Source organism: Dunckerocampus dactyliophorus, chromosome 9 (assembly GCF_027744805.1).
Source record: "Dunckerocampus dactyliophorus isolate RoL2022-P2 chromosome 9, RoL_Ddac_1.1, whole genome shotgun sequence".
NCBI classification, from domain to species: Eukaryota; Metazoa; Chordata; class Actinopteri; order Syngnathiformes; family Syngnathidae; genus Dunckerocampus; species Dunckerocampus dactyliophorus.
Window position 1 is genome coordinate 8290094 of NC_072827.1, and position 23557 is coordinate 8313650.

Below are 23557 nucleotides of genomic sequence, written 5' to 3' on the forward strand. Positions count from 1 at the left end.
GAGCAGAGTGGTTAACCGGGGTGATTTGGGGGAGGCGGCAAATGGGGGCGTGCCCCACCAGGTCCAGAAGATGCCGTTGTTACTTTCTGATACTGAAAAGAGTATTGGAGTGCCTTAAAAGAGCGTGCTCACGCTAGACCACTGCTTCTCAAGTTTCTGTCACTGAAATACTATTAAGGAGTAGCGATGCGTGTCGTTATGGCACCGGTGCCGTATGTGAAGCAGCTATCAGTGCCTCATTTGGGTGCTAAATGAATGCAGACTCCTCCACCTGCAACAATACTTGAAGGTGATATTGCGCAAGTAACGTGTTGTGAGTAAAGTAACATCCTAACAGACTCACACAGAGTCTGATGCTCTTTTCAAACTTTATTGCCGACTTTAACACGCCAACAGCAGCGCTCACTTCCAACACAGTAAACACGTACTTGTTTCTCCGTCGCTCTACACATCCACTCAACACTTCCTCATTACCCACCAACGGCGAGCGAGGTGCATTCACTAACACTGGAATTCTAAACATCAACATTTCAACACAGCACGTGGCTAGAATGGGGTATGAAGTGTCATTTTTTGCTGAAATTGTGCAGAATGTATGTGCATAAAGTCCTGTAAATAGTTGCACATTCCTTGGATCGTGTATTGCTGTGATAATTACCACAAATTGTTGCGGAATTTATTTCATATTGGTGACTTTATCGCATAGTCAGCATTTTCTTTATATTACTAACGTATTTAAATGTCTATTCTGTTCAGCTTGCATGTGAAACAATTCTGTAAAAATGTTAAAAAGGCATTGTTTCTGGACAAAATTTCATTTTTAAGTGCCGGTTCAGGTACAGTTTAAGCACCGGCACCGTTTCAAAAGTACTGATTTGACATCGGTATCGGATAATATGTAAACGATACCCATCACTATTCTACAGCGAGCAGACAATTCCACAAACAATTCCACAGAATATGCTCCTGAACATGTTTATGGGAACCATCCAACAGTGGTCCATTGGTTTTTGTATTATTTCCTTCCAAAAGGTCAGACGAAAACCGGGGAAATTTTTACTTTACTAGAAAATGCCATTTATCTGTTCCGGAAAAAAAAAACATAAACAAAAAACATTTTATAAAAATGCAAAAAAAAAATCTCAAAAAATCTAAAGAAAATGTACATATTACGATACAGCACAGAGCAAACGCACGAGTTTGTTACGTGCAATATTGTGCGAAAACCGAAACAGTGTGATGTCTGTGATGAGTGGGCCAAAAGTCCTCCACAGCGCTGTAAGAGACTCATTGAAAGTTATTGGAAACGCTTGATTGCAGTTGTTGCTGCTAAGGGTGGCCCAACCAGTTATTAGGTTTAGGGGGTAATCACTTTTTCACGCAGGACCTTGTAGGTTTGGAATTTTTTTCTCCCTTAATCATAAAAAGTTTCATTTAAAAACTGCGTTTTGTGTTCACTTGTGTTGTCATTGACTAATATTTATATTTGCTTGATGATCTGAAACATTTAAGTGTGACAAACATGCAAAAAAAAAAATCAGGAAGACAGCAAACACCACTGTATTTGATGAGGTCTGCTTTCTGCAGGTGGCCTAGCGGTTAGCATGTTGGCCAAACAGTCAGGAGGAACGGATTGAATTTGAATCTCCGTTGGGCATCTCTGTGTGGAGTTTGCATGTTCTCCCTGTGCGTGCGTGGGTTTTCTCCGGGAATTCCGGTTTCCTCCCACATTCCAAAAACATGCATGTTAGGTTAATTGGTGACTCTAAATTGTCCATAGGTATGAATGTGAGTGTGAATGGTTGTTTGTCTATATGTGCCCTGCCATTGGCTGGCGACCAGTCCAGGGTGTACCCCGCCTATCGGCCAAAGTCAGCTGGGATAGGCACTTGATTTCGCGGAACGATGCAGTACAGGGCAAATGGAGTAGTTTGTTACGTGCAATATTGTACAAAAACCAAAGTAAAATTTTAGCAAACATTTTTGCTGAAAACCGAATCATAGAAAAACTGTGGCGTACAAAAAGTACATATTACCTGAGGGAAAGGTCACTGTGCCACCCTGAGAAAACCTCTGGTTTATGCAGCAAACCAGCATATTGAAATGTCAGTGTCCTCTCGTGTACCCACCTAAGTGGTTCAACGTGATTTTCGGAATCTTTTGCGCCCTCGAGCCGTCTTTCAGCCCCAAGTGATGATTGATGTTGAATTTAAATGCACGAATACAAAGCAATGACAAACGAGCCAAACGAGCGAGGCGTCTGCGGCGCGCGGTTCGGATTCGTCAGCCTCCGCCGTGCCTCGTCGCTCTGCGAGCGTCTGTGCTCAGGAAGTGTTGAGCGGTTTTAATTAAGCATCTAATCAGGCTGGGGTCAACATATTTCATCCCACAAGAATGATGCGTATTTAATGGCGCTAATACATTACCATCTCTTTGCAATCTCACTGACGGAGGGCCTGCGAGCGTAACTACCATTAATCAGCATCAAGGTTTGTCTACGTGGAGGGAAATGGATTAAGGGGGGGACTTTTTTAATATGGTGCATTACAAGAGATGCACAGTGTCCTCGTTAAGAGCAATGCTGATAGATAATGGTCACCTCTAGGTGCCTAATAAGGCATGCTAAAAGGCTTGGGAACATCATGTTACCAAGCGCAGTTTTTACAATGCAAGATGTATCGGCTTCATATCCTTACTCACTGATGCTTACTTGACTAAACGCCCTTGGAAGCGATCGTGGCTGCCTGTCATCCGTTATGTCGCCAACAACAAGCATTTGAAGCCTTTGAAGTGCATCGGGACTTTTATTTGATTTTTAAGGGGAAACAGCGGCGGTGGCGTCCGTCATGCTGAGATAAGAGCAAACACGCTGATGTCATGTAAGGGAAATGCGATGTGTCCTGGTAAAAAACAGTGAGATCACTTTCCCCTCTGGCCCCGACACCGTCTGAGAAGTTCCAATAAAATTTGCTTTGTGATGCCCGTCTGAGCGTCTGCACCCGCACAGACTGAAATATTGTAAATGTACCAAATAATGCTCCTGCAGCACTGCGACACAAAACAGTAATGAATAACTCTGTCTGGTTTTTGCTCTCCAGCTACTTTAGTCTGCATTATATCATATCTAATTATATTTAATGGTGTAATTCATGCATAATTCTGCATGGTGACGCCAGGGCTTGTGCTAACACGCAAAGGATTCATGAGCAACATATTTTGATGAGCAAAAACCAGGACACTCGGCCTGGCATTGAGATACCTGAAGTTCATTCAAAGATAATTTCAATCCATTTAAAGCAGGGGTCACCAACGTTTTTCCTTGTGAGAGCTACTTTTACAAAATAAAAATGGCCAAGAGCTACTCATTTTTGTAACATTTATTTTCAGAGCTTATTTTAAACCCCAGCAAAGCGAATATGCTTGTTTTACCAGAACATGAACAAAATGCTGGTGTCCACAACTCACATTTTGTATTTCAGAATGCATTTCTTCCTACTGTTCTTTCATTATTAACTGAAAACCTGAATGAAAAGCAGGTTTGCGGGCACCTCATGTGGTCGTGGGGGGGCTACCTGGTACCCGCGGGCACCACGTTGGTGACCCCTGATTTAAAGTATGCCTCCTCTGTATGCATTGAAATTTGTTTTACAGTAGTCCCTCATTTATCGTGGTTAATTGGTTCCAGACCTGTGATACATATGATAAGTGAATTTCCACAAAGTAGGATTCCTTATTTATAAATAAAATATTTTCATAGTTCGAGCATAGAAAACCTGTTTACAACCTTCTAAATACAGTTTTTAACATGATTAGAGCCCTCTAGACATGAAATGACACCCCTAAGGTTACCGTTACACTCCTATTACCCAATATAGTAGACATAATAAGAGAAAATAAGACATAAAGACTTGTGTGTTGAAGTAAATGTCTTTCGGTGCTAGGGGAGGTGAGTGGGGGGCGGGCAGGAAGTGACATTGTTAGCTTGGAAACTGCTGCTTTTGCAATAAAAGCCTGTTGTTTCAGTGATCAAGATCAAAATGCCACCAATAAAATGAACCTCTGTTGCGGCTGGAGCAGCCCATGGTGGGGGTGGGGGTTATGGTATAAGCAGGCGCATGTGTTACGGACAACTAACAAAGAAAATAGGCTGTTTTATCCACAGAAAACACATAGCATTCATCATCCATCCATCCATCCATCCTCTATGTGGCTTAGCTTTATCATTCATCATTCATCATAAGTGTGTAATCATTTCTAAGTAGATGATCATAAAGTAAAATAGTATACAGTATACATCCACCTCTGTTAGAAGAACACACATATTTTACATGTTTATGTCAAAAATTGAGTTTATGCTTAAAGTTTTGCTTAATGGATAATGTTTTTGCTTCATGGATAGTTTTGAGATTTCACACTTTCTTGCGTGGTCCTTGAAGGCCCCATAGTTGTGGGCTATGTGACGCAAATTTTTTTTTTTGGCTACATTAGCATTAGCTTCCACAGTCAAAACGGCCTCAAAACGTAGTGAACACAAGTTAATACAGTCGTCCTTCACTATATCGTGTTTTTTCAAAAACTAATTAATTCTTAAATGATCACCGTTCCGTGGTTGACTATGGCCTATTGGCCTACAGGGCCAAAAAACAATCAAGTTATATGTAGTGTTGTGGTCACTTGGCATCAGTAATGTTATGAGACATTACCTTTCACACTGCATGGAGACTGAAATCGAGTGGAAAAAAAGGTTCTCTCATTATGTGTCAAAGTGGTACGTTTTTGGTTTCTTTGTCTTTCTTCCCCACTCAGTGTGAAACACTTTATTAAGTTCAGAATAAGCTGGAGTGGCTAACTAGTTAGCTCGATAGCTTGGCAAGCGGTGGCCGTCTGTTATGACCCTGCGGTGATCCCGTAGCCTGCGCAATGTGATGTAAACAAAGAATAATAGGAGTGTAAAAGTGACTATTGAGTGTTATTTCACGCCTACAGGGCTCTAATAATGTTGAAAACCATATTTTGAAAGTCATGGGCAGGTTTTCTATGCTCTAACAACATCATTTTCTGTATACACAGAAAATATAAAACATAGTATTCTGTTTAATATTGAATCGTACTTCAAAAAATTACTTCAGAACCAATTAGCCGCGATAAACGAGGGAAGAGTGTATATAATGGTGAGTCCTTAGCGCTAGCCTGACGACCAGTGTGTGGGGCATATTTAGGGATTAAACTTGGAGATCTTGAAGATCAATCTAATAATTACTCCCTTTTATTGCAAATGTTGATTTGAAATTGGAGGAGAACATCAACATCAAGCAAGCAGGAGGGTTTGAAGGGGGAGGAGTGAGGCATGTGTTAAAAATAGGCATTTTTATGGGTGTATCTACTGTACTTGAAAATATAGAGGGTTTTCATTTTCATCTCCAAATGTTTTTAACCTGAGGAGAAACAAAACCTTTTACGTGATGTGATAAAATGTTTACAAACGCGCCTTCAAATGTTTAGTTTTCAAAGCAGCATGCGAAAGCAACATCTGCATTGATGCCGCCGCTGCTGCTGTGATCGCGTAGCACAAAGCTCTCAGCTGGCCGGGCTCCGTACACTGAGACACATCGGGAGGAGGAGCCCCCGGCAAGGCCCCCAAACAGTGGAATGAAAAGCGACATCAATTTTGGCACAGACATCCACCGTCACACAGATTAGGCAGGCACAATGCACGGGCTCCTTATCTCCAGCGGCAGGAGGAGGGCAGGCAGATCTGCACGGGATGGAAACATTCTCATGGACGTAATGGGCAAAATCAATTGTTGCCCTCCTCAATCAATGTAGCCCCCACTTTCACTGTTCAGCAGCTCAGCAGTAATTGAAGTTATCCTGGGCCTGTAATGACCGCCCAAAGCACAACCATGACAAAGTTGAGAGTGTGTGATATCAGCCAGGCTGCCAGCAGGGTGGAACGTGCCGCATTCGTTTCGTTCAGGGGTGTGCGTGTGCGTGCGTGTGTGTGTGTGAGAGTGGGCCACTTACCCGTGTGGGCAATGCATGGACCTCATCAGGTCCGGCAGTGAAGAAGCACTCGAGCTGCGGGGCCGCGTAGTCTGCCTTGATGATCTCGCTGGTGGCGCTGAGGGGAGACGTTTTCCACACAATCAGGTGTTTTACGACAACAGCGAGGCTGCATTCATTCTGATACTGGACAGGGGAGTCAAAACGTTTTCCAGTGAGGGCCATATACTGAAAAATGAAAGGATGCAAGGGCCACTTTGATATTTTGTAAACCAGATATGCTTAGAAATGATATATATTTCCAGAAAAAATAGCCTGCATCTCAGCTTTGTGGTGAAAAAGCCTATTTTTAGGATCAACTTCACTCTTTAATCTTTTTATCCATTTTTGCTGTAGGTCGTGTTTTTTTTCTTGCATTTTCCAAATGTTTCATTTGTCTTCTTGTAATTTTTCCTCTCGTCATTATGACTTTATTCCCATAATATTTTTACTTAATTCCTGTAATATTTCGACTTTTCCCCCAATCTTATTTTCCAAAAATTACAGCTTTATTCTTTCTTTTTTTTCTCATAATATTAGACGTAAAAAAAAAAATCCTTAATATTTCAACTCTACGCTACTAAAATGATATTATTTTCCTCCATAATATTACGAGTTTATTCTTGTAAAATTGAGACTTTTTTCTTGTTACAACTATTTTCTTTTAATATTTTTACTTTATTGTCATAAAAATTGCAGCAGTTATTTCATGTCTGCTGTTGTTTTTTTAAAATTTCCAACTATTTCAACTTTCGTCTTGGATTTTTTTCCCTACTAATTATGACATCATTCCCATAATATTTTCACTTTATTCTCATAAGATTTTAAGTTCTTCTGCAACCTAATTTTCCAAAAATGACAACTTTATTTTTTGTTTATATTTCTCATATTACAACTTAAAAAAAAAAAACGTTTTGTTTTAATATTTCAAATGTACGCTACTCAGATGACATTATAAGTCCCCATAAAATTACGAGTTTATTCTCATAAAATTGCAACTTTTTTCTCGTTAGAATACGACTTAATTCTCCAAAATTACAGCAGTGTTTTTAAATGTTCCAATTATTTCAACTTTTTTTTGGAAAAATTTTTTCTCGGAACTGTGACATCATTCCGATAATAGTTTGCTTTTTCTGCAGCCTAATTTTCCAAAAATTACAACTATATTATTATTATTATTTTGGTTTGTTAGAATAGTATGAATTTTTAAAAATAATTTTTTTTCTTCAACTTTGTACTATTAAAATGACATTATTATGGCACCGATAGGTGATTTCGAACACTATAGACGGCAGAGTATAGAGTGCAGCTGCAGTATTTATGGATTTCACAAAAGCTTTCGATAAAATTAATCACCACACCCTAATTACAAAATTAGAAAGGCATGGAATAAGAGGGTTAGTGTTGAATTGGGTTCAAAGCTATCTAGCTAAGAGGAAGCAATATGTGAATCTAGGAGAATATACTTCAGCATAAATATATTGTGCGGCATACACCAGGGGTCAATACTGGGACCAAAACTGTTCAACCTATACATAAATGACATCTGTAAAGTTACGAAAGACCCAGAGCTAGTGCTATTTGCAGACGATACTACTGCCTTCTGTTCTGGAGAAAGTACACAAGAGCTCATAAAAAAAAGTCACAGATGAAATGACTGCACTGAAAAGATGGTCAAACTAAGATAATGCGAAAGTAGATAGTTGCTATTTGGTAATAGCAGGAAGTATAATTATGTGCAAATACAAATTGATGGAGTTGACATTGAAAGGGTGACTCAAAATAAATTTCTGGGGGTTATTATACAGAAGATGAAAAGTTGAGCTGGAAATCTCACATAAAAAATATACAACATAAAGCGGCATGAAATACATCAAAACTGAATAAAGCTAAATTTGTCCTCGATCAAAAATCACTCCATACTCTCTGTTTCTCTTTGGCATTACCATGTCTAACTTATTGTGTGGAAATAACTATAAAAGTACACTTCACCCGCTAATGGTACTGCAAAAAAGATCAGTTCGGATAATCTATAATGCATGAAGCGTATAGAGAACATACAAATCCATCCATCCATCTTCTATGCCGCTTATCCTAATTAGGGTCGCAGGGATATGCTGGAGCCTATTCCAACTGACTTCGGGCAAGAGGCGGGGTACACCCTAGACTGGTCACCAGCCAATCGCACATACTGTATAGAGAAACAATCATTCACACTCACATTCATACCTATGGCTAAATTAGAGTCGCCAGTTAACCTAACTTTTTGGAATGTGGGAGGAAACCAGAGTTCCCGGAGAAAACCCACAACATGCAAACTCCACTCAGAGATGCGTAGATTCTCCAACCGGAGACTCACTCATCCACCGTCCGGCACATACAAATTCTCCATTTCTAAAATCACATTTATTAAAACTTGATGATCCAGTTATTTTTCAAACAGCTAAAATGATGCATAACGCAAACAATAATCTGCTACCCAAAAACGACATAGAATTCTTCTCAACAGGAGAGGAGAAATATGACCTCAGAGAAAAATGACACTTTAAACACTTCCATGCACGGACAATGTTAAAAACCTCAAGTATTTCAGTATGTGGAGTCAAATTACAAAACGGGTTGAGCAAGGAACTCACACAATGCATGAACATGAGCGATTTCAAGAAACAATACAAGCAGTTGATGTTTGCAAAGTACAAGGAAGAACAGCCCTGAACCACTGTGTACAAAATGCTACGTCTAGTCACTGCAACACTCACTACGAACGCTTCGTTTTTGTCACTTATTACGCTTCACTCTTACGTGAGTACATTGCCAGTACTCACCCATTACCCAACGCTATCTCACACTTACAGTATTACCAAGTGTGGGGCAGCATGGCTCAGGCGGTAGAGTGGTCGTCTCCCAACCTGAAGGTTGCGGGTTCGGTCGTCCGTCCTCCCGTGATCATGCTAAAATTCCTCCGCCAAGATACTGAACCCCCAGTTGCGCCTGATGCCGCGTCATCAATAGGTAAAAGTGCTAGCAGTGTCAAAGCGCTGTGAGTGCCTTGTGAGTGGAAAAGCGCAATACCTGTGAAAGACTATTTACGAACGCTTCATTTTTGTGAGTTCATTGTCAGTATTCAGTATTATCAACTATGTTCTGTTATGTCTATTTCATACATATTATTTATTATGATTGTCCCATGAAGTAGTTCCAGTGACAAAAAATGTGACTCCTATAGAGAAGGAAGAAGGAAAGCTTCTTGGATCCTACCCCCTGTCCGTTTTCCATCCGTTGCAATACATTTGTTCACTTACTGTTCTCCAAATGCTTTCTTTTTGGACATGCGGAACCGTGCATTGCAATATGTGATGTATTCCAGTGTAACTTACATGCATGTTCAAATAAATTAAACCATTACCATTACCATTATTCCTCATAACATTCCGAGTTTATTCTCGTAAAATTGCGGCTTTTTTCTCTGAATATTTTGACTTTATCCTTGTAAAAATTGGAGCTGTTTGTTTCCATTTCTGCTGGGTTTTTTTTCTCCCCAACTCTTTCAACTTTGTTCTTGAAAATGTTCTTCTCGGAATTATGACATCGTTCCCATAATATTTTTACTTTGTTCTTGTAAGATTATAACTTTTTCTGCAACCTAATTGTCTAAAATTTTGTTTGTTTTTCATAATTTTACTAATTTAATCAAATAAAGTTGTTTCTTCAATACTTCAACCTGATGCTACTAAATGATGTTACTTTTCCTCATATTATTACGTTATTCATGTAAAATTAGGACTATTTCTCATTATATTACATGCAATTCATGTAAAAAGGTAAAAAGTTATTCATGTAAAATTCATGTAAAATTAGGACTATTTCTCATTTCTCATTATATTAAAAAAAAAATTCTCTTAATACTTTGACTTTATTCTTGTAAAATTACTGCTCATACTTCCATTTTTGCTGTTGTTTTTTATTGAAACTTTCTTTTTAAATAATCTTTGTACATGTTCTTGTTGTTTGGATCTTATTCCCATAGCATTAGAACTTTTCCCCAACCTTATTTTCCAAACATTACAGCTTTATTTTTTTTTTTCTCATAATATTCCAACTTTAAAAAAAAACTTTTTTTCTTCCACTATGCCACTAAAATTATGTTTTTTTTTCCCACATAATATTACAACGTTATTCTTGTAAAATTACAATTCTTGAAATTTTGAAAAAAAAATTCTCTAAACATTTTGACTTTATTCTTGTGAAATTGCTGCTGATGTTTCCATTTCTGCTGTTGCTTTTTTTTTTGTTGTTTTCTTGTTAAATTATATTTTTAGAACGTGCCGCGGGCCAATAAAAAAACAGCAACGTGTCGCCAATAGCCCCCGGGCTGCACTTTGGTCACCCCTGTTCTAATAGGAAGTCATTAAGTGCAGAAGATGGGTCACTTTATTTCGCATAAGGCATTCAACTCTCGGGTGGTTTCTGTGATTAATTAGCTGCTTGTAGACTCATTTAGCGTTGTGAAGAATTCAAGCCGGTGCCTCGCGAGAAGCAGAAAAAAAGCCTCGGCTGTCATAATTTTTCTCTCCATAGAGGTTTTCATACCAGAACAATAAAACCAAAAATGCCCTAGTTATAATTATACCTAGAGATGACAGATGACAGTTAAAAACTTAATTTAGAGGAAAACCCTTTGACGGAGTTGTTCAGTAAGAAGAGGGATCCTTTGCTTTATGATGGAAATGACGCCGCCATTTATTATTCTATCAGCACATGCAATTAAAGCAGCACACCGAGGACGCAGTTGATAATAAAACGTGCCGAGACGGAATGCTAATCAACCTCTGCGCCTTGTGCGCCTCCTCTTGACTCTTGTCTCGCAGCACACTCTCCAGGCCCCCGCCGCCACCGGAGGGCATGACCAACGCTCCCGGGGCCGGGAGAAGTCCACCCACTCCTAATTTTCACCAGCCTGGTAAAAACAAACACAGAAAAAAAAAGGCAGCACTCACTCTCTGTTGCGTGCCTATTCATGAGATCACGACTGTTTGAGTGTGACGTTCTCTCCAACTAAAGGCATGCGCTCAAATCATGAACCAGCAATTGGAGACACATGCAGAGCCGGCTGGCCCATTAAGCAATGTAGGCAAGTGCTAAGGGTGCTGTGGCCTGCTGTGGGTGCCAAAAATGAGGGGGGAAAAAAAATCAGTATAATTGCATTAATTATTACTATGAACACTTAGAAGGGAAACACTCACATTGATGCCCAATTATTATTATTACTACAAATTACTACAATAAATAAATCTCCCTGCACATCATTTTTGGTCATAGTTTTGCCTATATTTGTATGTAGATATTTTATTTAGCCTTTGTATACAGTAATACCTCACCACTTCACCCTTAGAATTTCACGGCTTTACTTTAAAATATGCATAAGTAAGTAAACTGTATGTATTTTTTTGCCCAAATCAAGCATTTTTAAGCATGAAAATGGATAAATAAAGTTAAATACAAATAAAAGGCATTCATAAGATGCATTCAAAGATGTTGTGATGATATGCAGTAGTCTACACTGGTCACTAGGTGTCAGTATCGTTACATTGATGGGACAATAGCCACCAGGAAGTATGCTGTTCAGGAAAAAAAAAGGAACTCTCCCAATGCTAACTTGTTTGAGTCTTTATTAGATGGGATTTATGTCTTATATGTCTTATTTTCTATTATGTGTAAAGGTGTAAAAGTGTAAAGGTGACTAAAGGCGTGTGATTTTATGTCTCGAGGGCTCTAATAATGTTAACTAGTGTATTTAGAAGGTCGTAAAAAAAAGGTTTTCTATGCTCTAACTAACAAAATATTCCATTTATAAATAAGGAATCCTACTTCACGGAAATTCACTTATCACAGTCGGGTCTGGAACCAATTAACCTCCATAAACTAGGGATTACTCTATCATTATTATTGTTATTCATGATTCTGCATTAACTCCCTGCGCATTTTTGGTAAAAAAAAAAAAAAAAAGGAAAAGAGGATAAGCGGCATAGAAAGTGGATGGATAGAAAAAAAACACAAATAAAAAAAAAATGTAATTAAATAATTCAAAACATAAATATAAAAATGTTTTTTCTCATTCATCGTATATTGGTAATAATTTGTAAATACGCGATAATACAATTAAATGCACAGCATACATTTACAACTGTTAAAAAAGACCACCATTTTTACATGTTCTTTATCCTTCACTGATAAAGTTTTTCCCTGATTTTGCACTTGGTTCGGCGGTCCCTGATCGCAGCATTGTTGCTGTGAGATGCAAAAGTGAAACTGATATATAACGTCTTGTTCATGGATCATCTTCCATTATCATTGATTACTGGTGAGTAGCTAGACATATTATACTTGAAATGTGTTTAATAAGTGTGTGAGGCATATTTAGGGATTAAATCTGGCTTGTGTTGCCAGTGAACAATGGTAATTGAAGAGAGAAGGGGAGGGTTCCGGAGCAGAATCTCATGTAATAATTACAAGAGTCATGTTTGTTGCAAATGTTGATCCAAAATTGGAGGAAACGACAACATCAAGCAAGCAGGAGAGTTTGGAGGGGGAGGAGCGAGCTGTGATTTTTACCATTTCACACCGATGAACAATTTCGAGTCTCTAGTTAAGATTCAAACCCAGAACCACATTTCCCGCTGCTAACATGTCCGTCCAGAATGTCCCATCATTGGGTCATTACACCGAGATGGGGTGACTTCAGCATATGGCTTCCCTCCCCCCATCCCACCTTCCAGTTGTGTATTAGATGATCTGCATTGTCCCGGCACTTATTCACATCCATTCATTTGTCACCTGTCCTAAACGTCTTTGTGCTTGTCTTCTTTGTCTCGCAGGGCAGCAGGACACCTGACATGGCGAAGCCAAGATGGCGTTAATGGTAACCCTCAGCAAGAACAATGTAAGGGTGGAAGTGGGGGTGGGGGGTGGGGGTGTTAGGGCAATTATGAGATTAGCCCCACCAGCTCTGGAGGGCCGGGATTGCACGGGTCTCAAAGAACAGCAGCTCACAAATCCATTTTCACACGGCGGCCTGACACAAGTCTGAGGCGGGATTGATTGGAAAAGTGTCCCTGTTATTATGGCTAATCCTAGTTTCCTGTTTAAAGACCTGCAGAATCAAAGACATGAGGGAGCAAAGCACCTCAATGGCACCACTGGTCCAACTACAGTGACAGTGAAGTCTATGCCATCGATTTAAAAAAAAAATTCCCCCCCCAAAATCTCCATCCACACGAGTGGAGATTAAAAAAAATCACTGTCACACATAAAAACACACTCGCCCGCTGTCATGCGCATTTTCTCCAATCAGAAGCCTGAAAAAGCAACCACAGTTGACTTGTTTGCGTATTACATGGGTGTCCAAAGTGCAGCCCGCGGCTGTTTTTTTACTGGCCTGCAGCACATTCTGAAAATATAATTTAACAAGACAAAAAAATAAACAAAGCAACAGCAAAAAATGGGAAAATCAGCAATAATATAACAATAACAGTACAAGAATAAAGACACAATATTACAAGAAAAAAGTTGCAATCTAACAAAAAAAAAGTTGTCATTTTTATGAGAATAATGTCAAAGTATTATGAGGAAAAATAATGTAATTTTAGTAGCATAGAGTTGAAATATTAAAGAAAAAAAAGCTGGATTTTTCATGAGAAACAAACAAAACAACGGATAAAATTTACATTTTTGCAAATTAGGCTGCAGAAAATATGATAATATTACAAGAATGAAGTCAAAATGTTATAGGAATGAAGTTATTATGAGAAGTGGAAAGAAGAAAGTTGGAAAAAAAAAAAGCACCACAGAACAAATGGAAAAAACGGGTAATTTTAGGAGAACAGAGTCAAAATATGAAGAGAAAAAAGTTGTGTGCTAACGAGAAAACTGGTCGTAATACAATGGGAAAAAAGTTTACTATCATTGAGTTGGACTATTAAAGGCATTTTTTGTTGGTCATGATATTATGAGAAACAAACAAAACAAACAAAAGTTGCCATTTTTGAAAAATGTGGTTGGGGATAAAAGTTTAAAAACATGCCGCACATTTCTTATGACACAAATTAAAAAGCCCAGTTTCAACCATCCACACACAAACACTGAATCCTGGAGGTTTTGAAGAAGTTTTTCAAAAGCTCAGTTTTAAAGGACAAACACCTACTCTATGTTAGCGTGTGGACGAGAGGTCAAAACAAGGTCGAAACAAAATTATGCGTTTCCAAAATAGCCGTATTCGTGTGGGCATAGCTTAATCAGTGCTTCTCAACCGGCTGGGCTGTGGGACCCACCATCAAGCTATAATGACAAGCGGCAGCTCGTGTGGAAGAGTAGCTACTGTGAGGTTACCCAGCATACCTTACGGGTATAAGTTGCGAGACTATAAGTTGCACTTTTTTCATGTTTGGATGGTCCTGTGACTTATATTCAGGTGCAACATATGTATCAAAAAATAGATTTAATTAAACATGTGCTGCCTTTAAGTTAAAGCGGGGTGGTGGTTGTTTTTCGGCGACACCTCGTTGTCGCAATAATCACTGAGTTGACTTTGTGACAAAGTTGGGCACACAAATTGACTGATACAGAGCACACCGGATGGCTTTTGCTCCGGAATACTTTCCAATACGCTTCTGCCTATGACACTGTGTGTCTGTAAGTAATGTGCAACTATACTTGTGGCATTTTAGACAGCAGTGTTGTTTAACTAGGACACTAATTATGTCTAGCTTGGAGATTGGAACTGCTGCGCCAGCCACTGACTAACTAAATACACACATATGATTTTCCGTCTATTCAGTCTATTTTTATTCATTTGCAAATACAAAATTGAAGATTTGGTGTTAAAATACGGCTGTTTTATACGTTTCTACACACATTTATTGAACAGGTACGCTTTTATTGTATCCATATATTCAACAATTGATTTATTCCGGCTTCTGTAGGTTTAGTTTGTGTCCTTGTCGGTGTAAACATTGCAGCCTCCCTCTGGCTTTGTCCTCTTCTCTTGTGAATTTAATATTGTTAAGAACGGCACCATGATACTCCTAAAAAAATGAATCTGGCTCTGATAATAGCTCCATCATATATGCCACTTCTACTCCACAGCCACTTACAGGATTCTGTATGTTTTTTTCCTCTTCATTGCACATTTATTTGACTTATAGTCTGGAAAATAAGGTAGGCTTATATTGATGTGCTAGTTTTGTTAAATCCAGGCGTGCTCTCTGTTCGATATTTGGAGGCACCAATGGCTCGCTATTAAAAGCACGGACGACGGCATCTGTTCCGAGAGGGTACAAAATCCAGTCTGACATAACAGCATCTGTAGCTTGTCACTTTGGGCTGCACACATGGCACGTTATTTGCATTCCTCAGGTATGGCGTTCTCTCCAGGCGTCTTGAATAATGATTCCCAAATCACTCTCTCCACGCCAGTCAAGGGCTGTGATCCTCTGAATAGAGCATTGTCACGGCGACTGTAATTGGTGAAGACCTGACAGAGCCCGGCCAAGTCGGCCCGGTAACAAAGAGGCTCTCGCTAGCCGGCTGAGGGATGATTTTAATAATGTGAAGCTCCAGACGGATAACGTAAGGCGCAAATGAGCGCGGGGGGTTCTTGTGGGTCTTTGCACTGAGTGACACAGGTGCAGGCAAACACCTTGCAGGAACATGAAACACCCCCTTCCCTCAAGTGCAGACAAAGCACTGTCAATTAGACGCCGCCATGCGCCGTCAACACCACTTCCAAAAACGCTTCTGTCGGCCTCGCTGCTGTCTAACTTACGCCACTCGGCCATTTGTATTTATGTCCTTTCCAATTATTTGTGTGGACGGTCCTATCCAGTGCGTAAATTGGGGAAGTATTTATGTAAAACATGCAATTCTTTTTGTTCCTGATCGTGTAAAACCTACTGCAGTAATTGCTTCATTCCCAAGTGATAGACTTGTTTTGTCTTCTTATTGTACTGTACATCATTGGTCCCCAACCCCCGGGCCGCGGCCCGGTACCGGGCTGTGGATCATTTGGTACCGGGCCGCACAGAAAGAAAAAATAATTTCCATCATTTCATTTTTTTAATGTTTTATTTTGAAAAGTGGCCGGATTCTCTCTGTTACATCCGTCTCACTTGATGCATGTCCATTGTGCGTGTGCTAACTTTCTCTCATGCCGCACAGATAGACTACTACTGTATTTTTACCATTTTTCTTTCACCTCATATTTGGTGTCAAATGCTGATACTATGTGGGAATGCATAAAGGTAAGTTTTGATGACTTATTGAGCGCTAATGTACACATTTGTCTCAAGTTAATTCATGCTAGCACACTGCCTTTTACCACACACGTCAAACACTGATGTAATAATCTCTGGAAAAACTTGGCTAGAACTGGTGGATGGTGGGTCGGCATTCATTTTGTGCTTTTAATTTGATGTTATTCATGTCTTAGTTTTACACAATACATAATAAGATAAATTAGATCGCTATAATGTACGACCCCCCCAACGTTTGTACTCTCCAGTTTTTGTATGATTTGGTTTTTGGCCAAATTTAGTCAGTTTTTGTACAATATTCCACGGAACAAACTTGTCAGTTTGCCCTGCACTGTATCATTCCGCAAAATCGAGACTCCAACAAAACACTGCTGCCTCACCGTAATTTTTAAACACAACATACTTTACAATGTCCAGCAATCTCTCGTTTATCGCGATTAATTGGTTCCAGACCTAACCGTGATAAGTGAATTTTCCGCAAAGTAGGGTTGCTGATTTATAAATCAAATATTTTGGTAGTTAGAGCTTAGAAAAGCCGCACGGTGGCCGAGTGGTTAGCATGTTGGTCACACTGTCAGGAAACCGGGAAAACCTGGGTTCGAATCGACCGCAAGGATGATGCAGTCAACACTGCCATCCACACAGCCCTTTCTCACCTACAGGGCCAGGACACATATGTCAGAATGCTATTTATAGACTATAGCTCTGCTTTTAATACAGTCAGCCCCCACAAACTCACAAATAAGCTCCTCACACTTGGCCTGTCTCCCTCCCTCTGTAACTGGGTGTTTAACTTTCTAACAGGCAGGCCCCAGTCAGTCAGTCAGAGTCCACAATCGCACATCCAGCTCAAGAATTGTGAGCACTGGGACCCCACAGGGGTGTGTGCTGAGTCCGCTCCTCTACACGCTCTTCACCTACGATTGCGTGGCCTCCCAGAACAACACCAGCATCATTAAATTTGCGGATGACACTACAGTCATCGGCCTGATCACTGGTGGTGTTGAAACATCATACAGAAGAGAGGTGGCGGACCTCATAGCTTGGTGTCATGATAACAATCTCCATCTCAATACAGATAAGACTAAAGAGATGATCATCGACCCAAGAACAAGGGAAAAGGAGCCGCATAGACCCCTGTTTATTGATGAGACTGAGGTGGAGAGGGTGAAAACCTTCAAGTTCCTTGGCACACACATCAGCGAGGACCTCACCTGGTCTCACAACACCCAACAAATTATGAAGAAGTCCCAAAGGAGACTGTACTTCCTGAGAAGACTGAGGAAATTTGGCATGTCCACCACAATCCTGAGTTGCTTCTACAGATGCACTATCGAAAGTGTCCTTACTGCCTCCATCACTGTTTGGTACGGTAACTGTACAACACGTGATAGGAAGGCACTCCAGCGGGTGATCAAGACCTCACAGAACATTGTTGGGGCAGCCCTCCCCTCACTGCAAGACATTTATAAAACTAGAGTCCTACGCAGAACACACAACCTCATCAAGGACAGCACACATCCACAACACTCATTATTCACACTCCTACCGTCAGGCAGACGCTACAGGAGTTTGAAGTCCAGGACCACAAGGCTGGCAAACAGCTTTTACCCACAGGCCATCAGGCTCCTCAACGAAGCACTCGCACACGCCGCACGCAACACACGCACACACTCATAGCACTTTATTTATTTATTTATTTATTTGTATTATTTACTTGTATTAATGTCTTTTCTGTTGTTGTTGCTTAATTTATTGGTATTTATGTTTATGTGTTTATGTTTCTTATGTTCTTATTCTTTCTTGTGTTTTCTATCTTTTCTTGGGAGAATGAACAGAATAAGATTTTCATTGCACGGTATAACTGCTGTTTTACCATGCACATTCACATATCTGCTTTGGCATCTCTCTGTGGAGTTTGGATGTTCTCCCCGTGCGTGCGTGGGTTTTCTTCAGGTACTCCTGTTTCCTCCCATATTCCAAAAACATGCATGTTAGGTTAATTGGCGACTCTAAATTGTCCATAGGTATGAATGTGAGTGTGAATGGTTGTTTGTCTATATGTGCCCTGCGACTGGCTGGCAACCAGTCCAGGGTGTACTCCGCCTCTTGCCCGAAGTCAGCTGGGATAGGCTCCTGCATACCCCCGCGACCCTAATGAGGATAAGCGGCATAGAAAACGGATGGATGGAGCTTAGAAAACCTGTTTACGACCATCTAAATATGGTTTATAACATTATTAGAGCCCTCTGGACATTAAATAACACCCCATAGTCACCTTTACAGTCGTATTTACCAATATAGTAGACATAATAAGAGAAAATAAGACATATTTGGCATAGAAAACCTGTTTAAGACCTTTTAAAAACAGGCTTTTAACATTATTAGAGCCCTTCAGACATGAAATAACATCCCTGTAGTGACCTTTACACTCTTATTACCCAACATAGTAGACATAATAAGAGAAAATAAGAAATTTAAGACATAAATAAGACTTGTGCTCATGTGTGTTGCTGCAAATGTGTTCTGGTGTTACGGGAGCTGAGTTGGGGGCGGACGGGAAGTGACGTCAGCGGTTCAGAGTTGAATTTTAGCTTGGCATGGGTTACTGCAGGAACAGTAGTCTTTGTTTTTATGAGGGCTTATTGTGTCTGTTGTGAGCTCATTCAAACCTGCAATAAAAGCCTGGCGTTTGTGTGTGTCTCTTTTATAAATGAAATATTTTGGTAGTTAGAGCATAGAAAACCTGTTTACAACCTTCTAAATACAGGTTTTTAACATTATTAGAGACCTCTAGATATGAAATAACACCCCAATATTCACTTTTACACTCCTATTACCCAATATAGTAGACATAATAGGAGAAAATAAGACATCAATAAGACTTGTGCTCATGTGTGTTGCTGCAAATGTGTTCCAGTGTTATCAGAGCTGAATGGGGATGGACAGGAAGCGATGTAAGGGGTTCAGAGCCGAGTTTTAGCTTGAAGTGGGTTACTGCAGCAACAGTAGTCTGTGTTTTTAGACCGGATTATTATGCCTGTTTTGAGATCATTCAATCCTGCAATAAAAGCCTGGCGTTTGTGTGTCTTTTATTTATGAATGGAATATTTTAATAACCTGTTTGCGACCTTCTCAATACAGGTTTTTAACATTATTAGAGCCTTTTAGACAGAAATAGCACCACTAATAGTCACCTTTACACTCCTATTACCTAATATAGTAGACACAATAAGAGAAAGTCAGACATATAAAACATAAACAAGTAGGGGTGATGACACCCTGTGGTTGTGGTATTTGGCTTTGCAATCATCTTTTTTCCTCCTAATTTCTGGTACACTACCTTGCATTGCTCCTCATGAGGGTCCCCTGCTGCACTGTGTGTGTGTGTGTGTATGCTAGCAGCCCCGCCTCCCCCCACAGAGACAACGCGACTGTATGACTGACAACACTCTATTGTTCTCTGGAACGCCCTTGTTCTATGAAGCATCTAGGTGCTGAACCAATGCACAGACCGAATCCTCTTCCTGCCTGATTAGAAGCGAGAGAGGAAGAAAATAGACATGCATGCACATGGCAATTTATGGAGGCTGACAAAATGATCGAGTTCATTTATCGTTCAATTAATTAATTAATTTATTTATTATCGCGATACTTTTTTTTTCTGAATGAGAACTCTTGTCACATTTTAATCATGTGACATGAGATCTTGTGACACCCCTGTAAATAAGACATAATATAAACTCCTACATGTTAGCATTGGGAGAGTTCCTTGTTGTTTTACTTCCTGTTCTGTACAGTACGTCCTGCAGTGGCTATTGTCTGATCAATGTAACATTACTGACACCTAGTGACTAGTATAGAATACTACCTACAGTATCATCATCTGAATGCCTTATTTTTTTAATTTTACTTCATTTAGCCATATTTAATGCTTGAAAATGCTTAATTTAGCTTGGAAATATGTACATTTTGGTGCAATATGCATATATATTGACAATTTTTTCTTATTGCTCATGTCTTGCCTCGGTTGTTTTATTTTGTGATTAAGCTCATTATGACATTTTTGCACAGCTGCTGGGAATGTGATTTTCTCTTCGAGATGAATAAAGTATCTATCTATTGCTCTGTCTATCTAATAATAGGCGGTATTCAACCATGAAACAGCATGATTTATTCATTAATATATTTTTGAAAAAACGTGATACAGTGAAGCCGTGAAATTCAAAGTGGTGGGGGATAACTGTATTATTATTCTTGTTAAGGCGTATTTATATACAATGCTTGCATTGTATTTCATTTCATGTTAAATAGTGTTTGCCTTGCAAGTACATTTTGAGTTCTGACAACAATGTGTGCGTGTGTATGTGTGTATGTGTGTATGTGTCAGTGTTGCCATTATATCTCAGTATTGAGTATCATGTAGGGGTTAATAGAAGGATTCAGCACTTTCTGGCCTTGCTATCCCCCCCACTGAACAAATGAAGCCTGAAATTTTTATTCTTTTTCTAATGGAATTCCAATGGCCTTTGCTGCAAATCAAGTGGAAATTCTTGCATATCAAGTGGGAAAAATTAAATGTTAACCACATTTTAATGTGATTAAGGGTGACAGGGACATCATTTCTGCTCATCATTCAGCAGCATGAGCGCTCCAATAGTGGTTGGGGACAAGCTGTGTTTGTGCTGGTGCCTTGCAAACGTTCGTGCATTTAGTGCATGTTAAGCAGCACATCTGCCAAATTGTTATCATGTGACTTAAAATTTCAATCACATCATATTATGAAATGACCGAAAAAAAACAAATGTCCAGCTCAGAGTGAATGGAGACCTTCCTCCCTCACCCCCCTTTTTTGTGCGGGAATCCTGAGGGGATTGGGTAATGTCCGTGTTTCCGCAAGCCTTGGGCTTCCCCTGGCTTTGTCCAAGCTTTGATCAGCGAAAATGGCTCAGCGGGATAAAACAATGTGAGGTTGTAGAATGCAAGCGACCTGAGACAATGACCTGACAAGATGGTCATGCAGGTTGGCTTCATTAGTGCTGCTTAGGCGGCTAAGCCTGCTAAAGGCAGGCCAACACCTCCCATTGCCAGCTTCAACTGCTTTCACATGCAATTCAGTGCTGACAGACCAACTGTGTCATCCACAGTGTGGCTGCTGACACGTCGGAAGGTGTTTCCAACATGCAGTATACGCTCAGCCCTGTCATTTACATTGATCGATCATACCTGTCAACATTTGCGTTTGAAAATAAGGTATATTATCCGGAAAATAAGGGAAAATTAGGAAAAACAGGGGAAAATCTGGTCTTCCACCAGAATTGGGGTGCTGGTGTAAAGACCCGAATGCCTACTAGAGATGTGTGAGTCATGAACGAGTCATCTAAAACTTGCATGACAAAGTGCTCGACAAAGCGTTTCACTGACTCGCGTTTCACTGACTCACGGGGGCTTGATGAAGACTTGAGTTTTACTGACTCACTTGTGTTTGACGGAGCCTCGACATTTAATGACTCACTGTTACTAAGACTCGAGTTTTACTGGCTTACAAGTGACCGATCAAGACTCATGGGTGCTCGACGAAGACTCGAGTTTCACTGACTCATGGGTGCTCGACGAAGACTTGAGTTTCACTGACTCACGGATGCTCGACAAAGACTCAAATTTCACTGACTCACGGATGCTCGACAAAGACTTGAGTTTCACTGACTCACAGGTACTCAATGAAGACTTACGTTTTGCTTACTCATGGGTGCTTGACAAAGACTCGAGTTTAACTGACTCATGGGTGTTTGACAAATACTCGAGTTTCACTGACTCATGGGTGCTCGACAAAGATTCGAGTTTTACTGACTCACGTATGCTCGACGAAGACTTGAGTTTCAGTGACTTGCAGGTATCAATGAAGACTGACACACAGGTATTCAATGAAGACTCGAGTTTTGCTGACTCACGGGTGTTCGACGAAGACTTGAGTTTCACTGACTTACGGGTACTCAAAGACTGACTCACAGGTACTCAATGAAGACTTGAGTTTCACTGACTCACAGGTACTCGATGAAGAGTTGAGTTTCACTGGCTCACGGTTGCTCGAATTTAGTGACTCATGGGTGCTTGATGAAGACCTTGATGAGGTTCAAGGACTCACGGGTACTCAACAAAAACTTGAGTCTCACTGATTAATGGGTACTCGACAAAAACTCCACTTTGTCTGACTGATGGGTCCTTGATGAGACTTGAGTTTCACTGACACATGGGTGTTCGACGAAGACTGGAGTTTCACAGGTGGAAGACCAGATTTTCCTATATGTTCCGGAACATTCCCTTATTTTATTTCCAAATGTTGGCAGATATGAGTGTTTAGGACCTAATCCAGATTGTACCAAAGCCAACTGAAGTGGACGCGTACTGCAGCACCTAACCTGGCCAAGCATGCAGCATCCTTGTAGAGGTCGGATGCTACAACAGCTCCCCCTTCCTCTTTCCTTTCTCTGCAAAGGGAGAGCAAAATAAGAGGTATGAGCTCATGATGGGCTTTTGAAGCAGGGGAGTCATGGAGGAAGGGGGCCCCTGTGGGAAGTTTTTCATCCTCCCAGCAGTGCGCTCCGGAGCGATGAGCATGCAGACCCTTGATGCTCCCCGTGGCCACAACTTGATGGCAACGCCTCACACACGTCTCTGAAGGAGATCTGACACACATGGCCACATTAGCGCCAATGTTGCAACTTCTTGGCAGCCTACAAAGCCAACGGTAGCTGGAGGAAGCACAACAGAGCGCACACACACACACACACACACACACACACAGACACAATTGGAGCATCTTTAATTAAGCGTGTGGACACATCACACCTAAAACAACCCTTGACAGGTCACTTGGAAATGATAAAATATGTCTCATGACGCTTTTAGCCAAAAAGGTTCCCGACCCCTGTTTAACAATATGAGTACATATGAGTTTATTTGAGCAACATTGACAACCTTTTTCTTTCTAATATTACAGCTTTGTTTTCTTTTGTTTTTAAGTTTATTCTGGTAACATTACGACTTTTGTCTTGGAAAAAAATATTAAATATTCTTCCATTTTTGGTTTATTCTCATACATTTCTCATATTATTCTCTTTCCTCGTAATTTTTTACTCGAGAATAATACTTATTTTTTGCAATGTTGTAATCTTTTTTTAACTGTAGCATCACAACTTCTTGTAATA

At 40.1% G+C, this 23557-nt stretch overlaps 1 protein-coding gene across 7 annotated transcripts in view; it reads right to left on the bottom strand.

Annotated features, from left to right (window-relative positions):
• Nucleotides 1–23557, bottom strand: part of LOC129188143 (obg-like ATPase 1) — a 104312-nt gene that overhangs the window by 9979 nt on the left and 70776 nt on the right. For all 7 annotated transcript variants that reach the window (XR_008572530.1, XR_008572534.1, XR_008572532.1 and 4 more), the window contains one exon: nucleotides 6025–6121. Coding sequence is in view for 1 of the 7 variants with exons in the window: in XM_054788259.1 (XP_054644234.1) it covers nucleotides 6025–6121 (97 nt within the window). In the remaining 6 variants the exon portion in view is untranslated. The remainder of the gene's footprint in view (nucleotides 1–6024; nucleotides 6122–23557) is intronic.